We start from the raw sequence: 24686 nt of genomic DNA, 5'->3' as shown, positions 1-24686 counted from the left end.
GTTTTTATTAGTTCTCATAGCCGAGTGTTCCTGATATGAAGAGATTTGACTCATAGTTCTGTACAGTGATCGAAATGGCTCAATGTAGCTTCTGTTTGAACATACTATAGATTCCTTTTCTTTTCCTTTTTCTTGAGAGAACATCAAGGAACTATAAACTATAAAAGGTGCCTAGTCATGCAGATTTAGCTGTTAAAGCAAATCGCGGTAATGAGTAGGAGATCTTGAGTGAGCTGAAACCAGAAAATCCAGAAAATTTTCTAATGTTTATACTTTTATGTGATTAAAAAAATCCCAGAATGTCAAATTTACCCTCACATTCTTTAGAATATCATATTCCCATCGACTAGTTTGATGACTATTATAAATGCCACTAAAAAGTTATCACATCTGCTAGCGTGTATTTCTTTTCTTTTCTTTCTTTTTGTTATATCACGTTTAACTAAAAACCATAGAAATGCAAGTTGGTTAGGCGAAACAAATATCTTGTAGAGATAGCGATAACGTGCATTATACTTTTATATATGAACCAAATGCCACCTTTATATTATATGCAAATGGAGGGCGGAAGAGACATCCACAAAGCCTCCAAAATTGCAAACCCTACGTCCCCCCCCCAATTTTTTTTTACACATAACTCAACACCAACGAGAAAAGAATTGTGTGTTCCCCATCAATGGCGTTTTCACGTCACGTCGATGCATGCATGTCTCATGCAAGAGTGGCATTATCCACGACAATGTCACATCTCTCGCTCTCTGATTAATTAGAGCGAGATAACGGGAAAGTTCACTGGTAACGGGGAACTTTTATGTTATAAAAACGAGCACTTAGTCATCGATAGTATATAGTATGAGAATACTTTTAATCTAGTGTTTGTTTTATAGTATTTTTTTTTCTCTGTGCGTTAATTGATGTCTATTGCCTAAGGCTAATGTTGGAGGTAGCCATTATCAATGTATGGTATTTACTTGACATCCCATGTGGACATGTCATTCATGTCATGGAGATGGATTAGTTTCTTTGTTTACCTAACTCTTCTAATACCAAGGAAATTTTACATTTCACACCCTAGTTTTTTTTTAATAATTACTTTTCGATGTAAACACTAATAAAAGTTAGGTTGTCGATCGTTAATTCAAGAAAAGATAGGGTGTGAATTGTAAAGTTTCATAAGAGTGAACCCAATCCTCCGTGATACGAAGTAATTAGGGGGCTTAACAACCTCATTAATTTAGCAAATCTCAATTATACGGAACCACACCCGAGCGCACGTGAATCCAACCTGTGCTCCTTTGCTGGTGGGGGGCAGCACAGCGGACAGCAACGACAGCCGATCGGGAGTTGTTCGACGAGGGGAATCGGCTCGGCCCCGGCCCCACCCCCACCCTCCCTCCCCCACTCGTGTGCTATCTCTTCTCGCCATTGCCTTTAAGAACCGCCTCCTCACGTCTTCCCCTGCTCTCGGATGAGGGTACTCGAGTCATCTCTTTGATAAAGTTTGGATTTTTCTCGTTCCTCGGTGTCTAAATTTTAATGGGTATCTGAGGTTTTTCTCCGTTTGGATTGGGTTTGAGAAGGAATGCACTTCTCAGCTCTTCTCTTTTGACGTTAAATTTGTTGTTTTTTACTAGTTTCTTCTGTAGATTGGAGTCTATGTACCTTCTGATAACCTCTTTGCGTTACATAACTTGATATTGGTAATTAGATAAAACCAATCCCAGGATGCCGAGACACAATGTGGGTATCACTGAATCATTTGGTGGGCCTCACAAGATCCGAAAGGGAGGTTGTCCGTCGTCGTCATCATCATCATCCGTGGCTTCTTCTATTTTGAAGAAGAATGGTGTTAAGAGGACAATTCTAATTAGGAGGAGGGGAGGATCCAGCATACTAGTTCCAATGTGGAAGATTAGTGTTGGATCACAATCTTCTAGTGTAGGGATTTCTAAGACATTTCAGAATCAGAAATCTTATGACTTTATTGGAAGAATGCAATCACCGATTTCGGCTAGAAAGCTTGCTACTCTTCTGTGGAAAATGAGTGATGTTCCTTCAGCAAGAATGATTGAGGACTTGCAAGAGAAGAAACTTAAGAACGAGATGAGAGGAAGATGGAGGATTGCAAGGTCTAGACATCCTGTCTCAGAAGTGAGTATAAGATAGATATTGTTTTAGTTTTTTGCGTCATGTTATCTTGTTTGTGTTTGTAAAGTTTCCTCATCTAATGAGTATCAATTTCTTGTTCCCATCTTTTCTTTATATTTTATAGATATTGAATCTACCAAGAAGTAGCAGTCTAATGAGAATGATGGCATCGGATTACAAAAAATCCTCGTATGATGAGCAAAATTGCAGATCATCAGATTTATTCAGCAATGCCAGCGCATTAGAGGTATCCAACTATCCAAGCACTCCCTATTCTTCTTTCTTTTTATTCATTTGGGTTCTTAGTGTTGTTTTTCCTTGTCAATATTTGCTCTTCTTTGGTGATAATTATATCTGTTGAGACTTCCAAGTTGAAACATGAAAGAAGATCTCTTGATTTTAAGCACTGCTTAAAATCTTCACTCTAAATCTTAAACATAAATGGTAGAGCTACCTTTGTTCCTTGTATTGTATTTTTACCATCGATCTTTTGTAGATAATATTTTTACACCCTACTAGTTTCTATGAGAATGGAAGTTTATACTAGCAGTAGGAGCATCAGAATTTTTTCCTATCGTTATTACATAGAGTTTCTGTTTGTTTCTGATTATAAATGTGTACGATAGAAACCCAATAGAATAGTTTCAATCGACAAAGAGTAGTTCTCCGAATTGAGTGTAGAAATATGTAATCACTTTTCTTATAGTCCACTTTTTCATGATATATGAGGCTTTTAGTGGTTCTTAAGTATGTTAACGACATTGTTAGCACCTCAAGGTCTTAAAACTTTAAAGTTCTTATCCCGAGGTCAACTCGATTTTGAGAGATTATCTTGTGAAACAGATGCTTGACCTCCTGCCTCTTACTATGTCAAAATGGTTGTTCTTAGACTCTAATGGAGTGGCCATGAGGGATCTAGGAGATAGTGAAGCCATGAGAGAGGAGCTTGAGGAGTATGACTGGCCATCTTATGTTTTTCTACTTCGTTGTTTTGGTAGGTCCAAACAGTGGAGTTGATAGGGCTTGTTTTGTTGTCTATTAGAGCACCTCATGTGATTTATTAGGTAAAATCTCTAACTCCACGACAAAAATCCTCATTCTGAAATGATTACTTAGACTCCACACACAGTACAGATTTGCGTGTTTCACGACAATAATAAATTCATCCATATAGTTGGTGTCATAAGCAAGGGTAATCTTGAATGCTAGATATATAATTAACTATGAAGAACGAATGATTTCAATAGATTGTATAAGGAATTGTCTGTGGAGTTGCACTTTCGGATGTTATTTGTCTATACTTCCCTGACTTATGAATAGAAACTTCATGGTTAGTTTCTTAATAATGATCAGCCATGTCATGTCATGCATTTGCATCTGTGGCTAAATTTTCAAACAGAAGCATGTTTTTCCCTTGGGCATGGAAAAATATTAGACCTAAAGCTCTAGAAATAGGAAAAGCTTTGTTAAGTTCATTACATAGTTGGCAAGATTCTACTTTTGTCCACTCAACGTATCGACAACAGGCACAATACTTAGAATTTCTATTACAAGTGTGTAGTATTCAAAATTAATGGAATCTGGTGGAAGAAGTGGGTGGCGAAAACATGAAAGTACCGAAACTTTATGAGTTGAGGACACTTTCTAGAATGCATAACTTGAAATTACTACAAAAGTGCGAGCTAAAGAGAACGAAATTCTGCAAATTGAACTATTGATTTGGAGGCCTGTATGTACTTGTGCAAGAATTTTCCAAAATCCAGATATGCAAAAGAACTTGTAAGTTGTCTAGGTAATTATCACTTGATAGCATGCGAGTGAACTAGAACTTGACCTCGATATTCAATTTTCTTGCTTTTGTTCCATACTACACAGTAGATTGGACTTACTAGATAAACATGTTTCTTGATCGAGTCATAATGCAATGCAGTTTCAAACATGTTCTCGAAACCTTGCTCCAGCAAATTCATCTAAAAGAAACGCCAGCCGCTTGAAGGATCTAAATAATTGCTTAGCAGCATCAAAAGGGCTCCTGAAAGCAGTACTCAAAATCTCGGCACGTGGAGAGATGCCTTCATCGGCCGTGTCCCTTGTGTCAGCTCTTTGTACTCAGCTGAATAAGGCTCTTGTGCATGTGGATCAGCTTATCCGAGAACAGCAATCTGATATTAGTGAAGTTAGCTGCACTATGATGCAGCTTTCTGAAGAAAATGAAGCATGGAAAAGTAGAGAGAAGGAAAAGATCAGTAGTGTTGTTCACTCAATCCTGAAGGAGCTTAAAGCAGAAGAAAAGATGAGGAGAAAAGCAGAGAAGCTGAATAAAAAACTTGGCGTGGAGTTAGCCCAGACGACAGCCTCATTACTTGAGGCAACCGAAGAACTTCAGAGTGAGAGAAGATCAAGAGAAATAATTGAAGAGATTTGCAATGAACTCGTAAGAGGGGTTGCCGAGGACAAGGCTCACGTGGAAGAGCTGAGAATGGTGTCTGCTAATGTACAAGAACAAGTGGAGGAGGAGAGGGAGATGCTTCAGCTTGCTAATGAGTGGCGTGAGGAAAGAGTTCAGATGAAGCTCTCTGAAGCCAAGGTTCAATTCGAGGAGAATCATGCAGCGATCGATCAACTGAGGAATGAACTTGAAACATTTCTAACATCAAAAAGAAAAGTATTTCCTCTAAATGAATCAGAGGATGTTGCATGCAACTCCAACGTCAAGAATCAAAAGCAACTACATCCTTGCAAAACAACCAGTGCCTCTGACTTAATTGCTAGCGAATTTGAGAAAGATGAGGATCAGGGTCAAGTAGAGGATGATGGATTTGATTCAGAAGACAGTGACTTGCACTCAATCGAACTTAACATGGATAGCTCCAACAAAAGCTACAGCTGGAGTTATGCGACTGCAGTCGATGAATGCAAAGGTAAATCAATTATAAATGAGAAAAAGATTGTTCGTAGTAGCACAAACTATGAAAGCATGTTAAGGTGTGAATGCTCTTCAGATGGAGGCACCATAGAAGGAATCGAACAAGATTTCAGCATAACTTCTCAAAAGTTGGGTGGTAAATTAGATGAAGAGAAACTCTACAACAAGAACAATCTCTTACACAATGAAGCAAAGAAGCTGGATCAAAATTTAGAAAGACATGAACAAGTAAAGGAACTCAGAGGCCATTTCTTAGCTGGTTCTAGACATGTTCTACCACAATGTTTGGCAAGTCCAACAAGGCAAAGCAGTAGACTACATGCTTTACAAGACAAGGGTGATTAGTTTTGTGAAGGGTCCAAAGTTTCCGAGATGGTGAAAGCAATTAGGAAGAATGAATCAAAGATGAGATTATGAGGAAGCAGCAATGAATGCAGAGTTAATATTTGTAGCAAGTTGAACCAATAAGAGGCCTTTTGGTTTCATCTGCTTCAAGATGCAACATCTACAGTGTTAAACGAGAAATCATTGTAAACAAAAGTTTTATATCTCCCCACTTTTCTTCCCTTTAAAACATTGAGAGAATGTCTTTTGACATTCACTTAATTAAAGTGAACATTAAAGTGAATGTCAAGATGTTGCATTTGAGCTTATTTTAGTTCGGAAATGGCATTTCATAGAATTTATAACATTTTATATATGTATATACATTTATTTTAAATATATGATGCCAAATGACCCCTAAGTATTCTTGTCTTTGAGGTCAAGAATGTAGTCTTTTGGTAAAGAGAAAAGAGAGATTACAAATATATTAGGCTTTATTTGTTTTGAGTTCAGGATTCCTAACTTGGTTCAGTAATTAAATATTTTTTTTTATTTTTTTTTATATCTAACCAAGTTTATTCTTAAAAAAATTAAAACTAAAAAAATATAATAAACTAATCAAGTTTAGGACTAAGCCTTACTTTAGATTTATCTAATACCATGGATAGGCAGAGTATATAGATCATTTATATATAGGGTACTATTATGTTCTTCACTATTTTCTCATGCAATTGATCTTTAAATAACTTTTTTTTATTAAGAATTCAATAAGACATTAGTTTCTTTTACTGAGGCAATGTCTAAGCATAAGCTTAGCTTAGTATAATAATGAAATAGCAACTTATCTAATAGTATTTTACTAATACCTACTTTTTTCTCCTCTATTCTTTCATCTATATTTTATATTTGTGAATAAAATATAATAACTATTTTATTCTTAAAAAGATGTCACTTTAATCAACTATCATTTCAATTATTCTCTAACTCTTTCTTGCTCTTCCCTCTCCTCATCCATTCACCATAAACATTCTTTGCCCACTTGCAAAAATATCTCTTAAATTCATTATTTTTTATATCACATCAAATTAATTATTACATCACTACAATCAAACATCATAACAGTCTAAATTAATGTTAATTTTGTTGTGCAAATTTAATTAATAATAGTCACTAATGCACAAACTATAACCAAATTCCACCTAAATTTAAGTGATTCTATTGTCTTAAAAGGGCAAATTGGTAGAAAATGGTTTATAAAATCACTCCTTTCATCATCAACTTAGAATCAATTTAGGACAACTCTTTTAGCAGCGACTCCCTTTTAAATTATATTACAATATAAATTGTTATCCTGAAACGTGAGTTATCTAGACTCTTATTAATTGACGTGGCACTTACGTGGCATCAATTGTAATATTTTAATTTTATTAAAAAACTTTAATAAAATGATAATAATTTTTTTTTTGGGCATAAAATAGAAGATTGGTAAAAAAAACCTTTCTATTTTTTTTTTCTGGGAAACGAACCTACCGATCCTAGCTGGCATCCTACATGGCATCCTACGTGGCAAAGGGTGTATTTAAAAAACCCTACTATGTCCTTGTTTCAGAATTTTAGTTTTGTACGACGTTTTAAGGGCCAAAGCGCCAATTTGACAATTTTAGTTCGGCCTTTGGATGCCTTGGTAGGTCCGCTGAGCAACTTATTTTAAAAAGGTCCTTCGTCCTTTCACAACCTCGACGAGTCCGCCAACTCGAGTCAGTAATTTACAAAAACCACCTCGTCTTTAATATAATTTAGGAAGCTACTTGCTTTTTCTTGTTCTACTTAAGGGTCTGAAGAAGAATAAAGGGGAATTAGAGAGAGGGAAGTGGAAAAAGATACCTGCTAACTTCTCATCTACTTCTTCCGTGCTCACTCTTCTGACCTACTTTGCCCTCCTCCTCTCCTCCTCCTCTCCTCCTCGACCTACCTCCTCCTCCCTCCTCTCCCCAAAACCCTAACCCTAATGGAGTCGGCGGTGCTATCTCGCATCGGCCTCGCGGGGCTCGCCGTGATGGGGCAGAACCTCGCCCTCAACATCGCGGAGAAGGGCTTCCCGATCTCCGTGTACAACCGCACGACTTCCAAGGTAGACGAGACGGTCTCCCGCGCCTCCGAAGAGGGGAGCCTACCCGTATCGGGGCACCACTCTCCGCGCGAGTTCGTCCTCTCCATCCGTCGGCCCCGCTCCATCATCCTCCTCGTCAAGGCTGGCAACCCCGTCGACCAGACCATCTCCGCCCTCCTCCCGTTCCTAGACCCGGGCGATTCCATCATCGATGGCGGCAACGAGTGGTAAGAATATAGATTTGAGATGACCTCTTCGAGGGGAATGATTTGTTACTGTTATAGAGCATCGATATGTTCATAACTTTATATAGAGTAGATTACGCCCCTTTGTGGAAAGGAAATTGTAGTATATCTGTTCTCTGTTTTTTTTTCTCCTTCTCTTATCTTTCATTTGTCTTGCCGTTGTAAGTTTTTTCGATGAATTTTGTAACACTCTGCTAGTATCGATAAGATCAGATTAGTGTTACATTAGGTATCCTTGCTAAAGAAGAATCACAATTTTTTGTATATTGAATGAATTAATTATACTGATGAATTTGGATTGGCTTTTTTCCCCTGTTCTGGAATAAACAATACTCATGAGGAAATACCAGAAGTTCCAAACTGAATGTTCCTTATCTTTTGTGGTTTCATGATAGGTATGAGCTCACAGAGCGCCGCCAACGTGAGGCAGCCTCCCATGGTCTCCTCTACCTCGGCATGGGCGTCTCTGGTGGTGAAGATGGTGCCCGCCACGGCCCCTCCCTCATGCCCGGCGGCCACCTCCAGGCCTATAAGAATGTCGAGGAAATCCTTGTCCGTGCCGCTGCCCAGGTTGATGATGGCCCCTGTGTCACCTTTGTTGGGGAGGGTGGAGCTGGAAACTTTGTCAAGATGGTCCATAATGGCATCGAATATGGTGACATGCAACTCATTGCCGAGGCCTACGACGTGTTGCGCTCGGCAGGGGGTCTCTCCAATTCTGAGATTGCAGCAGTGTTTGAGGAGTGGAATCGTGGTGAGCTTGAGAGCTTCCTTGTTGAGATCACTGCTGATATTTTCTGCGTACCTGATGAGCACAGTGGGGGTGAACTTGTTGATAAGATTCTTGATAAGACTGGAATGAAAGGCACGGGGAAGTGGACGGTGCAACAGGCAGCTGAGCTATCTATAGCTGCTCCGACGATCGCCGCATCACTTGATAGCAGGTATCTTAGTGGCCTCAAGGATGAGCGGGTAGCTGCTGCAGAGGCGCTCAAACAAGCCGGAATGGAGCCAGGTCTCCTCTCTGGTCGTTCAATCGATAAGAAGAAGCTGATTGATGATGTCAGGCAGGCATTATATGCTTCCAAGATCTGTAGCTATGCACAAGGGATGAACTTGCTCCGCGCTAAGAGTGAGGAGAAGGGGTGGAACCTTAATCTTGGAGAGCTTGCTAGGATCTGGAAGGGTGGTTGCATTATTAGGGCAAGGTTCCTTGACAGGATTAAGAAAGCGTACGAGCGCAACCGCGGGCTTGCAAACCTGATAGTTGACCCGGAGTTCGCGAGGGAGATGGTGCAAAGGCAGGCGGCATGGAGGAGGGTGGTGGGGCTTGCGGTGGAGGTCGGGATCAGCACCCCTGGGATGTGTGCCAGCCTGGCATATTTTGATACATATCGCCGTGCCAGGCTGCCTGCAAATCTAGTACAGGCTCAGAGGGACTACTTCGGTGCTCACACTTATGAGCGGGTGGACCACCCTGGTTCATTTCACACTGAGTGGTCCAAGATCGCAAGGAAGACCAAGTCTGGTGCAGCTGGAGTCTTCAACTGAGGAAGCAAAACCCTTTGAATGTATTGGTGATTAACGTAGTGATCTTGGACAGGTTATCTTGAATTTCTTGCCATTTTTCAATTCTTGGTGGCGAATTTGTGCTTTTAATAATTGGTGCAACTCCTAAGATTGCATGCCTAGGACAAGTCTTTAGTTGCAATGATTTTATCTTTTCATTGTTACGTGGGTTTAGTTTGTCCTCTTAAATTTCTTCTATGTTTATCTTTGGTATCTCTGAATGTTATATGTTGGATTCTGTGCTTGTTGCATTTCTTGGATACAGTGCCGTAAGTAGGATCCAGGAAAACAACATTGGTTGGTTGAGTCAGTGTTATGAGATTTCTTTTACTGCAATGCTAAAATATCAATATACATAGTGTTAATGCAGCTGTTCTGAAAAGGCATGATGATACATATTTCACTTATGCAATAACTTTTTTCTAGAAAAGTTTGCTAGTGATGTTCTATTATTTTTCCTTATTCTTCTTTTTTGGCAGTGAAATGCTGGTAGGATTGATTAGTTAGTACTTAGTAGGATGATTCTTATCGTGGGTGTAGCATGATCACATAGCATATCAATTTGATTTTACCTTGAAATGTTGGCAAACTGGACTCTTGATTATGGATTTGGGTTATAATACAGAATTCCAAATTTAATTGGATTGTAGGTTAAGAAGTTACCCTATCCTTTATTACTTTAGAATGATCCATTTAGCCCCGTTATATTGAAAGGGTCCTGCATTTGTGTAGTTAGCTGCCACTATACTTATTGATCTTCATGATTGGATTACCTTGTGGTTTATAATTAATTAATCGTGTTTGGTGGTGGTTTGATCTTCTAGGAACTCTAGGATCCCCATTTCCAATGCCATACTTGTAGTCATTTTCTTTGTTTTGCTTCTTGGATGTGACTTTCTATTGAAGAAAGGTTATAAGCATGAATGGATATTCTTTATTTCTTCATGATAAGAAGAAAAAACGTTGTTTTTCTTTTGTAACCTCTTCATATCTAAGATGCTAGATCTAATAAAGGTTCGATCTCACAATTTTGTCATGATTTCTTCACTATCCTTTTCTTTCTCCATTTTTCTTCCTTGTTTTTCTACGGGCTGAGGGTCAAAATAGTGAAGTGAGAAAACTATTCTACTCATGCATGGATCTAATTCATATTCCGTCTTGTTTTTTGAAATATATCGTTTCTTGAGGTAACGTACCTGCTGTTTGGCTTGAGTATACCTTTGATCTGGATATGGAAGCTAAAAATGACTTTTGTGGATATGAAGTGACATTTTGATGGGTTTTTGGATGATTTTGATGCCAACATCTTTGTAAAGGAGAGTTATAGGTTTTTCCAAGAGCATTTTTTTTTCCCTTTTCACCATCTAAATAAGCATCCAAATATGCATTGCTTGACATATTGTAGCAGGCTAGCAGCTTGATAGGACGTATACATAGATCTTTAGCCTGATACACCTTATATTATGGAGTGTAGAGGTTGGTTTGCCCTGCAAGGGACTTTAATTGACACATTATATTCTTATATTGATATAAGCTAAAGCTAATTTATCTTGTGATGTTTGATTTATCAGAATTTACATTTGTTGGCAAAATATATTTGGTTAAGGATGTATCTCTTTTTGTGATATGATATCTTCTAAGCCTTATAGAATAATCCTCGGACTAAACTTATTTGGTTTTCCTTTTCTTATAGGTTTACTCATCTGTAATACTCGTAAAGAAGACAAAGGTTGGTTTCTAATGCTTCATTCCATTGAAAAATGGTTGCTTAGCTTTTAGATTTTTCTCATGTTCTGATCCGACCACATGAGTCGAGTCAGTTGAGTCAGTCGAGTCAAATTGAGTTAGTTAGCTTTATCTTATTATTTTGAATTTTAAATAAATCGGACGATCCTTATGTGAATCCGATCGCCTAGTATTTTTACGCCTATAAATAGGAGTGGTCATGTGTTGATTATTATCTATTGTGAAATGATCATTGAATTAAATTATTTTTATTATTTTGTCTTTATTTTTTATCGTAGCCGTTAGATCGTCCTTATCTTTCTAGGAGTATATCGTAATTGTAGAAACACTTTAATCTTTTAAACCCTAGCCACCATCTTCCTCCAGCGGCCACCCTACCTTATGGCTGTCCACTACCATCCTTTGCCGTCCGTCACCCCACGACAGACGTGATCAAATGGCCTAGCTCGCCCGTGCCCGGCCCGGTTTGGACCGGGCTAAGCCTGGCTCGGACCCGGTTTAGGCATGGCCTGGCCCGAGCCCGAAGTACCCATGGGTGGCACGGGTCAGCCCTTTGCCCACTCGACCCAGCCCGAAAGCCTGCCCGTTTGGCCCGCAACTAAGCTCGCCCGTTTTGCTATAGTATTTACCCATTTTGCTACAGTATTTACCCATTTTGCTACAGTATTTACCCGTTCTGCTACAGCAAAAACCAACTAAAATTTTGAAAATATACCATTTTACATTTTCTATGCACACATTTAAATTTTTTTAATTTATTATTATTTTTTTAAATAAAGGAATATAAATATTATTTTTTTAAAATAAGTTAATAGTATTTTAAAAAAAAAATAGCTAAAATGTGGGCTGGGCTGAATGATTGGTGGGTCAGGCCGGCCCGGCCCGACTGGCTATCCCGATCTCTCACGGGCCGACGGGCTAGACTATTTTAGCCCGGCCCAAACCCGGCCCGACCTGAGTGATTGGTGGGTCGGGCCATGAACAAATACTTAAGCCCGATTGGCCCGAAAAGTCCGGCCCGCCCGATGATCATGTCTACCCCTCAACGACCGTCGCAATATCGGATATTTATCATTTTGTCTCGTTCTGATCTTTCTCCACTATTTTATTTATATCTTTTCATCTTGACGTCGGATACTCGTAAAGTCCAGATTTGGTTTGTAGCATTTCACCTGCAATACTAGTGATAGAAGATAGAAATTGATTCCTTATGCTTCATTTTACCAAAAGATAGTTCTATTGTTTTAAGGATCTGTCATCTGTTTTATCTAATACCCTAAAGCAATGATTTTAATGAAATTCCCAAAGTTTTAATTTTGGGCCCATCAATTTTTTTGTCCCTTGGAATTGACTGTCAAGTATGTTCAATACTTCAGTCATGTTTTCTGAAATTTTAAGAGCAGAGCGGAACAACTTTTAGAGCTTTTAATCAATTCTAAGAATTAAAACGGAAAAATATTTGATGCGTTACTATGTTCGGCTGACCTGAGTGAGAACCAGTGTGTTTGGCCAGTCGTCCTCATGTATGCATATAAGAGTTCCAATAGTGCTGGTTGTTTTGTCAAAAAAGTTGGTATTATGTTCTCTTGGACAATAGTTTTTTTTATTTAATTCTATTGGTTGAAAACCGATAATGATTGTATAGTGCAAGCATTGAGCATGGAGGTTTTGGAACCTAGTTTTAGATCTCGGCATCTTGATGTAGTGTTTGCTTTTTAGGCGTTCCCTTAATCTATTCTGTTATATTCTGCTTTTCCTATCAGAGTCCACTCCGACTTGGAGAACTAAGAGGAAAATTGTGAATTTTAAGCCTGTACTTCTATAGATGACCTTTGAAGAGGTCAGAAGGCCTGAAGTGAGGGAGGGAGAAGCGGCTTTGCAAGGGCATTGCCCTTGATACGGCAATGGTGATAACTTGACTGTCTGCAACTATAGAGATTAAGAGGTGATACTTATTCTAGTTCTTGTCCAGGTTTGACACATTTGAACATAATACTTTCCAAAACAAGCATAGGAAGTTGATGCCCGATAATCATAGACAAAAGATATCCCCTTTTTCCTTGTTTTTGATTCTCTTCCCTTCAACTTACGGCACCTTCAAATTTCAGTTGAGTTGATCATTCTTACTATGCACCATATGAGCTACATTGGACACCTTCACTGAGATTTTTCACATCCTTGTCTCAAGTGGGGCTACTTTAACTTGCTTATTTCTTGTTTATTCTACAGTAACATGATTGATCTTTCTCAACATTCTTTTTTCAAGAAGACCATTTCTGGACATCCATTTCCATTGCTCTCCAACGTTTGCTGATGTATAAAGTACATCTTACATATTAATAACATTTCTTTTATTCTAATGGGTGCACAACACTCATACAAGATGGCATTGGCACTCCTCTTTTTTGTTTAACTATAATGCTTTAATTCTACGTGTCATATCCTCTTCAATCTCCACTTTTTGAATAATCAAAGTGATATGCTGCTCTAGACCTTTTTAAATTTATTAAGTTTATCAAGTAGCATTTTGTAAATACAATCTTTAACCTGCTGTAAAACCTTAGATTCCAAAGTTCTTCATAATAAATCTTTGTTTCATTTGAATTGAAAAAAATGACAAAAAAAGTGGAAACAGGAAACTTGATTCCCATTGTGATGGTAAGTTCATATATATCCTACAGTTATGTGAAATTCATTCTGTCCTTGATGAGATGTTTTAACTACTAGTACAGCAAGGATCAATTAGTGTTGTCAAAAGTGAAATGTATTTGCCTACTTCTACATGGTGGTGCACCTACCTTACCTGGATGTCATCTCTGAGCTTCATAAATTTTCTTCGGTAGAATCTGCCAGTCACAATTTAATTAAGCATTGTGATCCAAAATTAATTTTTTTATTTAAAGTTCGTTATCTGGCTGCATATTTGCATGACATGTTTATCCTGCTCCTTTGAATATACTACAAGTTAGTTAAGTGGTATGGCCAATACTAGTTTTTTAACATTCTTGTTTGACTGTACTTTTGGAACGGAACATTTGTGTGCTCCTTTGCATATATAATTTCTGCACTCTGTATTAGGTGAAAAGATGTAGCTTTGAAGTATACTAGTTGTGTGTATCATACTATCATCGTTCTTTGACTAAGATATGCATGTTACAACTATGAAACGTCTGATGATCATACAGCTAACTGGTTCACCTAATGGGGGGCACTCTTATCACTTTCTTGTGCACAATTTCTTTTATCTTGGACAGATGGTGTGATCTTTGGCCTTCAATCTTGGTATTGCTTCTACCACCATAGCTAGCCTACTAAAAGAAACTGAGATATATATAGCCCTTAAGAGGAAAATGATAGCCATTTAAACCTTAGCTGCCTTTTTGTATGGTCCTGACTTTGGTGGAGCTTATTCTTTCCCTTTTCAGTATTACACGTGGAGCATTCGTGATTTAGAAAGCTCCAAATCATTAGTGATCTAAGGTCCCCACAGTTCGATTCTCTTCTGGGAAAATATTCTTCCACATCTTTTGTCAGACAACCCTTTCATTTGATGCAATGCTGGATAAATTTAGCTCTATACTTGGAAGGCACTCCTATGTGTTAACATCTTAAACTATGTTCTGCATATAGTTGTCATGAGAGGTTATCTACTTCTTTCCATCATCTGAACCTTTTATTTTGTCGAAGCTCTTTCCTGCAATGATACATCTTTATGTCTATAAGATATCAGTGCATGCTGTTCTTTCTTTAATTAGCATGAGGTGGTGGAGGGATAGTAACCACAATCTTTTGTTTGAGACCTTGCTATTTGTGGTGCAAGTTGGTGTAAGCACATCACTACCTACTCTGAGAACCTTTCTTTCTTTCTTTAGACCGATAGGAAAGATTGTTTAATACATTAATCTGGTGCAAAGAGGAACCACTTTACATCTTGATTAAGAGAGATGTCCAATCGACTTCTCCTAATTTGCCCCTCAGTACAATGATGGTTCTGTAAGGGCCTCTTTTTTCTTTTGAAGCCATGATTTGTTGATTAAGCGTGTGTATTTCTATATATGCTTTCCATTAGCTCTAATAATTATTTTGTCTATGAAGTGAGCATGTAATGTCCTCTCAGATAATGAAGTCCCACCTTCTGCTTTCTCCTAAAAATAATGATGCACTGCAGAGATACTATAGGAGGTGTGTAGTATTAATGGTCCTTTATTTTGGCTTCAAATTGATCATTGGATTGATTCTTGAGTTGTCTATTGGGTTTAATTGGTTTGCATGATTGATGATGATGCTTATTGTTACTATTATTATTAAGATCCATGTGCAACAGGGACTTTGGTGGAGTTCTTGTGGGCTCCTTTTGTGGTGGTAGGGGGAAAGAATGTGTTTAAAAAGTAAGTAGCTGGGCAAATCTAACTCATACTCTTCTTTTAGCCTGGTGGTGGAGAGGAAAGTGGACAGAGAACAAGCTCCATGACCATTCAAAGTGAACAGTAGTGGTTGAGGTTGAAAGGATATTGATTTCTATAACAAATTCCTACTTATTCTTGAGAACAGTTGCTGCTTTGGTCTAGAATAAAGAACATTGGTGCTTATCCCTGATCCCAGTTGATCAGGTCAGTCCAAGAACTCAAGTGTGGAAAAAAAAACATCAAATTTATTCTGTTCTACATTCAAGAGGGGATAATTTTAAACTGTTGGATACTTAATGTGAATATATCGTTTCTATTTGCTTCCAGTGCTTTATTCTGGTAATGATCAGGGTTACAGTTGACATAAAAGATCAATTGAGCTGCAGATTGGAAACAAGTCTGGCAGTCTAAGTTTGAGAGCGAAGTTAAAGGATCGACAAGTCCTCTCACTCATCACTGTTAAGTCTCTATATCTGCATTCTTTTGTGGAGCTGGCTTTAATTGTCTCCTGTCTCATTTGTTTGGAAAGCTTCTGAACCTTCTTGTGATGCTTACATTACTTCTACCCAGCCATAGAATCTATTCTGGAACATTAGATTTAGGAAGAAATGAGCATTTAGTTGTTTTTTTCTTAGACTAGTGATGTTGTCAACGTCTAACAGGGATACTAGTGGGTGGGGCACTGAATTGTTGTTACCGCACGTTGCAGTGCTGCCATTATGATGGTGATCTATGATGTTGATTACAGGGCATTACAACGGCTAATAACGGTTTAATGGTGTATTAGCTGTTAACACTTCGAAAACTTGTCTGTAATGGCCGACCGGACAAATCGGACGAAGATTAACGATAATCCAAGATCAGATGCTGTCTGCGGCGGCTGTTAATTGCATCACTGTTTGTGTGAATTGGTGGTAACTATCAAGATTGTACAAAAGGTATGTTACATTGATAACTTCGGCTTGCCTTATTGCTTCTTAATAGCAGTACATAACCTATTGTATACCTTAGTATATTATATTAGTCACGAGTAATGTTTTCTAGTATATATTGATGTAGAGTCCTATCAAATGAAGAAAGATAATATTGTTATTCTACTTGGTTTCGTCACTTGTTTCGTTAATTAATATCTAACATTGGTATTTATTTTGATGTAGAGTCCTACTAAATGAAGAAAGAGAATATTATTATTCTACTTGGTTTCGTCACTTGTTTCATTAATTAATATCTAACAGTGACATTTATTTGATAGCATTAATTAAATATTGCTTTTTTTTTAATTATTGCTCTATATCACTTTCAGCCCCTAAGAGAAAAAAAAAAAGACAGATACACCCCTTAAATTATTTAAATATATCACTAATACTCTTTCATAAATAAATTAAAATTTTTTGATTAATTTAATAGACGGATAATAATGGTTCAGTCTTTCTTCTTTACTTCCCTCTTCTTTAGTTGCATTTATGGTAACTTTTCTAAATTAATCAGGTATTATATATATATATATTTATTTATATTTATATCATCATAGCACTGGAGGGGCGTCATTTATTAGCGTCATTATCTTGTTAAACAAAAGTGGAGCACGAGGAGCGTGACAGACAAAGTCACGTGCCTCACTACACGTGGCGAGACGTGGCACGTAGAGAAAAGTCTTCTTAACGGCTGCTTGAACGCTTACACGTGTCCGTTCCAATCTCCGTATCTATCTATCCATCCATCCATGTAATCCTTGTCAATGTCAAACCTCAACAACTCTTGTTACGAATTCTATTACGAATACTACTCGCAAATTATATACGTCACTCTCTTAGTATTAGATAATGATATCTTAGTATCAATATTTTTTATATATATTTTTTATTGCCATATTTTTTTTTTAAGCCTCTGATGTCACACTCCCCTCTTACTGGCTTATAGTGTCCTACATTGCTATATATATATATATGGACAGTGAGATTAAATCTATTTCACTTAACTCAGTGGCGAGATTCTATTGCTTTTTGACAGTGATCATAGATTTGCCTATCTTGGAGAGGACTAACAACTTATAATTAGCCTAGGGATTGTTATTAAAAGAAAAATCATCATTAATGAATTGAAGAATGTACTCTTCATGAGACTATTAACATGCATAGTAAATTAAATGCTCATCATTAAATTTTGGAACGAGGAATTCATTGGGTTGGGGAGAATTAATAAAAGCTTCTGTAAGCTCATTGATTCAGTTATCCAATCTAATTATAAAATATAAACTCAATAATTATTATATAAAAAAAAGGACTGGTAGTCTTCTTCATCCTCTCCAAGAAGATAGCAGAATAATCTATTATGAGTAAATTATAGAGGATGATGCCTATTATATGTGAGAGTACTACCTACATCCTAAAAAAAAAGGCTTGGTCCTATTAAAATTCTCTATTTGAAATTAATAGTGAATATGTGGCACAATTCCATTTGCTATCTTAAAGTTGTAAATATATCCAACTCGCATGGGGTGGTTTGATACTGGAGTTTACAAATATCTTATCAGATATATAACAACCCAAGAGCCAAATTAGGTCATGCCACGCCATGTGCATAGGTTGTAGGTAGTTCACAAAACCTTAGATTGTAAAGGATCCGCCGCCTTAATAATAAGAGTTTCTACTTTTGGCTTCAAAGGCAACCATTTATGCTGCCTTTCCCTCTATAAATATGAGTGAATCCTAAGCCATTAGTATGCAATCTTGTGCAACTTCCTACTAAACTAGAAACTTTGTACATCTCTCTCTTTCTCTCTCCCCTCTTCTTCTCCAATATGAAGACCCAATTGATGGCCACTATCTTCTCACTCCTCTTATGTTTTGCAACTAGTAGTCATGCTTCATCTCTCACTCCTTTTCTCCTCTTTGCTTTCTCTCTCCTACTTCCACTCTTCTTGACTACTTGGCTTGTACCTGGTGGCTTTGCATGGCACAAGTTCTCAGGTAAAAGAAGCCCAACACCCCCTGGCCCAATAGGGTGGCCCCTATTGGGCTGCCTCCCCATAATGGGCCCCCATGCACATCGCAAGCTAGCAGAACTCTCGAGGGCCCACCGGGCCACCCGTCTCATGGCTGTAAGCCTCGGGCCCACCCCGGTGATCGTCAGTAGCCACCCCGACACGGCCCGAGAGATCCTTTGTGGACCGGCATTCTGCGACCGGCCCATTAAGGTCTCGGCACGTGGGCTCATGTTCGATCGGGCCATGGGCTTCGCCCCCTCCGGTGAATACTGGCGCCGCCTCCGCCGCACCGCTGCAGTGAACATGTTCTCTCCACGTAGGGTTGCCGCCCTCGAGGGCCTTCGGCGCCAAGTGGCTGATGACATGGTAAGTAGGGTTCAAATAGAGATGGAAAAGGAAGGGAGGGTGGTATTAAGGGGAGTGCTACAAAAGGGCTCTTTGGAGAGTGTTGTGGGGAGTGTGTTTGGGAATTCATTGGAAGAAGTGGACAAGCAAGACTTAGTTGAGATGGTTAAAGAAGGTTATGAACTAATAGGGAAGTTTAACCTGGAGGATTACTTTCCATTAGGTGGTCTTTTAGACTTGTATGGAATTGAAAGGAGGTGCAAGAACTTAGCTTCTAGGGTTAAGGCTCTTGTTGGTAAAATAATACAAGAGAGGAGAAGAGTAGGAGACCACACCATGCAAGATGACTTCCTCAGCTTGATGCTTAGCTTACCAAAGGAAGAGAGCTTATGTGATTCAGACATCATAGCAGTGCTTTGGGTAAGCCATCTCTCCTTCCCTCTCCTTCCCTCTCCCTCTCTCTCTCTCTCTCTCTCTCTCTCTCTCTCTCTCTATAGTTGTTTCATATGGAATATTCTTATGCTAACTATTCTAATGAGTACTAAGATTCTGAAGAGGACTAATGAGGAGAGGACAAGAACACAGATGGATTACAACTTCTTGTAGTGTAGTAGTAGTAGTAGTAGTAGTAGTAGTAGTAGTAGGAGAAGAAGAAGAAGAAGATTGAAATGGCTAGTGTTCATGTTTCTGAGTCACCTAGACAGAGATGCTCCATCTACTGTTGCTAGAAAGAGATTATATATATTTAGGAGATGTCTATTCTTGCAAAGTAGCTATCTTATGCATGATCTGTTATTAGTTGACCCTTATTGCTATCACTAGGGATGCACATGTGGCACCTAATTAATTATCATCAGGAAGGACCCATTTTTTAATTTATAATGTAGAAAGTGATGTGGTTACAAACTTATAACAGTGAAAGACACTTTCATATATATATATATATATATATATATATATATATATATATATATATATATAGGGTGCATATCCTAATCTTGTTGGGATCTTTAAGTGCCAAAAGGAAAATGTTAAGAGGATCAAAGATATTTTAATTTAGTTTTTCTTTTTCTTTCTCTACTTTTCTTTACACTTTCTTCTCAGCTAAAATTTATATTTAAACAGGAGAAAAATTTTCTCCATCCAAACTGGGAGTAAGTCGACCCTGTTTTTTTTTTCTTCTTCTTCCAAATTAGTATATGAAAACAGTGTGAACAATATTAAGTAAAGAACATTTCTTTGAGATAGGGTCGGAAATAACAAAATATAGATGGGTTGAAAGAGAAATTTCTCTAAGTTTTATTGTCAAGCTAAGTCTGGCAAAATGCACGAAAATTATATTCTCATTATTGCAGAGATTATTTTGAGTAAAAGTGTTACGATCACACTAATTGATGCCTTCTAAAATCTAAAAGGTAACAAAATGAGGTTCAGATTGATTCATATCCAACCTGCTGTTTGAAACTCTAACCAGAGGATTAATCCAATCGTTTCCTATATACCAAGATTTGATTCAAATGATTATTTTTATTTAATATCTATATTCTTCCCTTGGCCAGGAAATGATAATCCGGGGAGCAGATGTAGTTGCCATACTCTTGGAATGGATCATGGCCAGAATGGCCCTCCACCCAGACATCCAAGCTAAGGCCCAGCAAGAACTGGACACCTTCGTCGGCGCCCGACCTGTTCTCGATTCCGACATACCGAACCTTCGATACCTCCAGGCCGTCGTCAAGGAAGTCCTACGGATGCACCCGCCCGGCCCGCTCCTCTCCTGGGCTCGGCTTGCTGTTCGAGACACCTACATCGGTAAATACTTTGTCCCTGCGGGGACGACGGCGATGGTGAATATGTGGGCCATAGCCCATGATGGATCCATTTGGAAGGACCCGTGGGCCTTTCAGCCCGACAGATTCCTCGTCGACAATGTGAGCATCCTTGGCTCCGACCTACGGCTCGCACCGTTCGGCTCGGGCCGGAGGGCGTGCCCTGGGAGGGTTTTGGGCTTGGCCACAACCCACCTTTGGCTTGCAAGGCTGATCCAAGAATACAATTGGGCCCCGGCCCGGCCTGTGAACTTATCGGAGTGCTTGTGCCTTTCAATGGAGATGAAGAAGCCATTGGTTTGCAAAGTGGCTAGGAGAGAGAGAGAGCTAGTATTGAAGTAAAGCATGGTTGCAGAAGACAATGGACGTAGATCTGAATGTTTGATGTAATTTTCTCATCTTGTTCAATTATTGTATTGAAATGGCTAGGCTACTATAAGTGTTGTATATGAGAAGAAAAATTAAATATGTACATTCTTGTATTAACCTTTCTATTTGAGATTATCGTATGAAAAATAGCTTCTAATGGAATTATGAAAGAAATGATATTTACTACTAGCCTTAAATTAGGCTCAGAAAATAATCAAACCAAAGAGGCAAAGAGCCCTTTTAGTTTTCAAACGAAATCTAATACAAATTGATCCTTAGAAGACCCAAATTAACTTTTTGGTTAAAACTCAACATGATCTCATAAAACTCTGTGGATGTTCCATTTTCTTGGAAAGATTCCCAAGATTACTTTGTGTTTGAAAGGAAGAATTATTATGAACTAAAACCCAAGTTTCTTAATCTTGTCTCCTGCATTGGGCTTCCATATTGGCCCACATCACGCCCATAGTTACTAATTATTTATAATTGGGCCTTACTTGCAAGTGGATAAGAAACAGAGATAACAGTTCGAATGTTATTCGTCCTGATCCGATTTTGTATCCGAAAAAGATAAAATCTTATTTAGAATTTTCTATCCTGACCTAGATTCACATCGAAAACACTCATAGAAATCCGAATCCGAATACTTATTCAGATAAAGTTTAAAAAAAAATCATGCTTGGCACCAAAGTCAGAAGAGAAGACATCTTTATCCAAAATAATCATTCTACTCTACACACTTGCACTACTTATGATGATAAAACTTTATGCAAGCTTTGGTATCATGAGTCATGGGTAGGTCCTGGCCAACCTTCTTCCCATGCACGTAAAGGTGCATGCATGGGTCCCCAACCCTTCTTCAAAAGAAAAACGAAAAGGAAAAATACTCTCACATACCCCCATGCAGGAAACAACCAACCCAAATGCGTTAAGCAACATGCATCCTTCCCTTCACCATTCCGTAATGATAGAGAAATGAGCTCCGACGAAGCAGAAGGAGATGGGAAGAAGCCCCTAGCCCCAACTGGGGGAGAAGATGTCCACCTCAGAAGAGCAACGACGTCCAAACCAGCCAAAGAAAAGAAAGAACAACTGCCCCCAGGAAAAGAGCAAAGGCACCCTAGGTCCTGGGCTTCTGTAGCGGCCAGCAACAGGCGGCCAAAGGACACTGAAGGGAGGATTTCGGCTGAAATACTTGCCAAACTCAAGCAACAAATGACTGACTGTGTCATTGTCGACCTAGAGGTGCTGGCAAGGTGCGGGGAAAAGTGGAAGCGAACCCTTTTTGGGAAGTTCCTGGGTAGAGGACTCCCTCTAGAAAGGACTCAAAAGTATTCTAGCGAGACTATGGCAAGGCATATCAGGATTCTCCGTCTCTGACATGGATAATGAATTCTATGCATTTCGGTTCGACAAGGACGAAGACATGGACTATGTGCTGAGAAACGGCCCATGGACGATCACCGGGAAAGTCTTGAAACTGATTCCATGGCAGAACAATTTCAAATCGTCCTTAGCAGCGTTTGCCACTGCTCCAATCTGGGTCCAATTCCATAACCTCTCTAAGGAATACTGGCAGTTGGAAGCCCTTATCCAAGTTGTAGCTTATTTTGGAAAACCCCTTGGAGTGGATGAGACAACTATGGATCACACCAGAAGCCATTTCGCTCGTGTATGCATAGAAATCGACCTCTCACAACCGCTAAAAATAGCCGTATGACTTGGCCCAAAAGAGGACGAGCTGGAACAGACGATCATCTACGAGAGCATCCCAGCCATCTGTTACCAATGTGGAAGAATAGGTCACAAAGGAGAGCTATGCAAGGAGCCTAGCAAGGAAGAGAAGGCATCCAAGGGGAAAGGTCAGGATCAAGCATCCAATGAAGAGGTCAAGAAGGATGAAGATAACAGTCCTAAGAAACAGAAGCGACAAAAAGCTAGCTCGGTATATGGTCCATGGCTAACGGTCCAAAGGAAGGCCAACAGGAGGTCGCGGGCAGGGCCACCAAAAGCTGAGGAGGAGGCGGCGCATCCCGCTCTGCCTGCACCCAAACAGCACAGCCAACCAAGACCTAGGGGAGATCATAGCGATGGCAAAAGGCAGTACGGTTGGCCACCTAGCCAGCATGCTCCGTCAACCTACCCAAAACACCACCAAGAGGTCAGGAGGAAAGTACCTAACGGAAAGAGAACTGCTGTGCCGCTAACCCACGAGCAGAGCAGCTCGCACTCCAAAGAAGGAGCGGTACACCAAGGAGAGGACAGAGGTAAAGCCAAGGTAGGGGAGAACAACACCTCACACCATGGAAGCTCACAAAGAGTGGCGCCCAAGGAAGCATTCAAAGCCAAGAATGAGGGTGATATTGCACCAAGCACAGAAGCAACCGCCGCGGAGGAATCTACACTCGACACGTGGAATGACAAATTAATAGGAAGCGACAGCAAAGGGGAAGAAGCAGCAAACTCACATGCAGACGAGGTGACTACCCAAGCCAATCGAGTGGCTACCATAAATGTGATTGACATTTGCCTTGGCTCAAGCCATGCAGGGGCCCGCCGGCTCCGCGTACGTCAAAACCATTAGGAGACTGGCGCCTATGCCGAAGTCTACGTCCACTTACCCGCTAGAGATTTACCAAGATGGAATGGCGAGCTTTAGGACCAAGCCGGAACCCTCCAAGGATCTCAGCTCTCAGGCGAGCCATGACGGATTGGTGCTGACTATCCGACAAGCACTCCTACCAGCCCAGCAACATGATGGTGAATGCAGCATGGACGAGGATGAGACCAACATGCAACTGGCCCTGGTGGTCCCGTCCACAGCCACGCATACAGAAGCTGTGTCCATGGAGACGGACGGCAACGCTGTTGAGCCTGCAGAAGTCATGGAAAGAGCACCTACCTCTAAGAGAGGCAGGTTGCACTAGGACCCCTCCACACCTTCATTAGTTTACTTATGAATAAAGACTTGATATGGAACTGTAGGGGCGCCATGAAAAAAGAAGTTTTGGATAGATGTCGTGACCTCAACCGGGAGCACAGAATGGAAATCCTGGTACTACTCGAAACCCATGTGGACTAGGCCAAGGCCGCAACGGTGGCTAAAGCGATGGGGAGATGCTGGTCTTGGTTCTCCGTGCTGCGGTCCGAAAGCTCTGGCGGGATCATCATAATGTGGAAGACCAAACTGGGGTGGGTAGATGTCCTAGCAACCTCATACTATGCTGCCCATCTAGTTTTCACATCCCAAACAGGCAACACCACGCTCATGTCGGTGGTTTATGCAAGCAACAACCTAAGAGAACAACAATACCTATCAGAAGAGCTCCTCCAGCTCGCCTTCATAGACATCCCTTAGGTGGTGGTAGGTGACTTCAATGCCTACCTCATCACTAATGAGAAGAAGTGCTGCGGAACGATCGAGCTCGAGCCGAAGGGAAAGCTTTTGGGGACTTCATCGAAGCAGCTGGTTTATGCGACCTCGACTTCGACGGGCTGCCCTACACCTGGTGCAATAACGAGGCAGGGAGTCGGCGCATCTGGGTGAGGCTGGACCGGGTGCTGGCAAACACCAAATGGCTAGGCCTGCACCCCATGGCCAAAGTCAGACATCTCGACCGCTCAGCCTCCGACCATGCCCCACTGCTACTGTCGACCCCGAGGACAAACTCTCCAAAAGCGCG

The 24686-nt window shown here is 39.9% G+C and overlaps 3 protein-coding genes across 9 annotated transcripts; all 3 read left to right on the top strand.

The window, feature by feature from the left end:
• Positions 1–1663: 1663 nt before the first annotated feature.
• Positions 1664–5466, top strand: LOC140802095 (uncharacterized). Its single transcript, XM_073157525.1, has 3 exons — positions 1664–2151; positions 2273–2395; positions 4079–5466. Exons 1-3 carry the CDS (start codon positions 1726–1728, stop codon positions 5417–5419), a joined length of 1890 nt encoding a protein of 629 aa, XP_073013626.1. The 5' UTR covers positions 1664–1725; the 3' UTR covers positions 5420–5466.
• Positions 5467–7223: 1757 nt separating this feature from the next.
• On the top strand, positions 7224–16571 carry LOC140801666 (6-phosphogluconate dehydrogenase, decarboxylating 3, chloroplastic-like). 7 transcript variants are annotated; one of them, XR_012111490.1, is made up of 5 exons: positions 7254–7735; positions 8149–9356; positions 15393–15678; positions 15802–15932; positions 16223–16571. XR_012111490.1 is itself a non-coding variant. In XM_073156886.1 (2 exons), exons 1-2 carry the CDS (start codon positions 7407–7409, stop codon positions 9302–9304), a joined length of 1485 nt encoding a protein of 494 aa, XP_073012987.1. In that variant the 5' UTR covers positions 7224–7406; the 3' UTR covers positions 9305–9486. The 7 variants fall into 7 exon arrangements, 1 of the variants encoding a protein (XP_073012987.1); XR_012111492.1 differs by lacking the exons at positions 15393–15678; positions 15802–15932 and adding an exon at positions 11016–11051; XR_012111488.1 differs by lacking the exons at positions 15802–15932; positions 16223–16571 and adding an exon at positions 11016–11051 and having other exon boundaries at positions 15497–15800.
• Positions 16572–18158: 1587 nt separating this feature from the next.
• On the top strand, positions 18159–21177 carry LOC140801667 (cytochrome P450 78A5-like). The gene is made up of 2 exons (XM_073156888.1): positions 18159–19225; positions 20365–21177. Exons 1-2 carry the CDS (start codon positions 18275–18277, stop codon positions 20974–20976), a joined length of 1563 nt encoding a protein of 520 aa, XP_073012989.1. The 5' UTR covers positions 18159–18274; the 3' UTR covers positions 20977–21177.
• Positions 21178–24686: the final 3509 nt, after the last annotated feature.

This window comes from Typha latifolia, chromosome 15 (assembly GCF_019914945.1).
Source record: "Typha latifolia isolate L0001 chromosome 15, TyphaL0001v2, whole genome shotgun sequence".
Lineage (NCBI taxonomy): Eukaryota > Viridiplantae > Streptophyta > Magnoliopsida > Poales > Typhaceae > Typha > Typha latifolia.
This window is presented reverse-complemented; position numbering and strand designations above follow the sequence as displayed.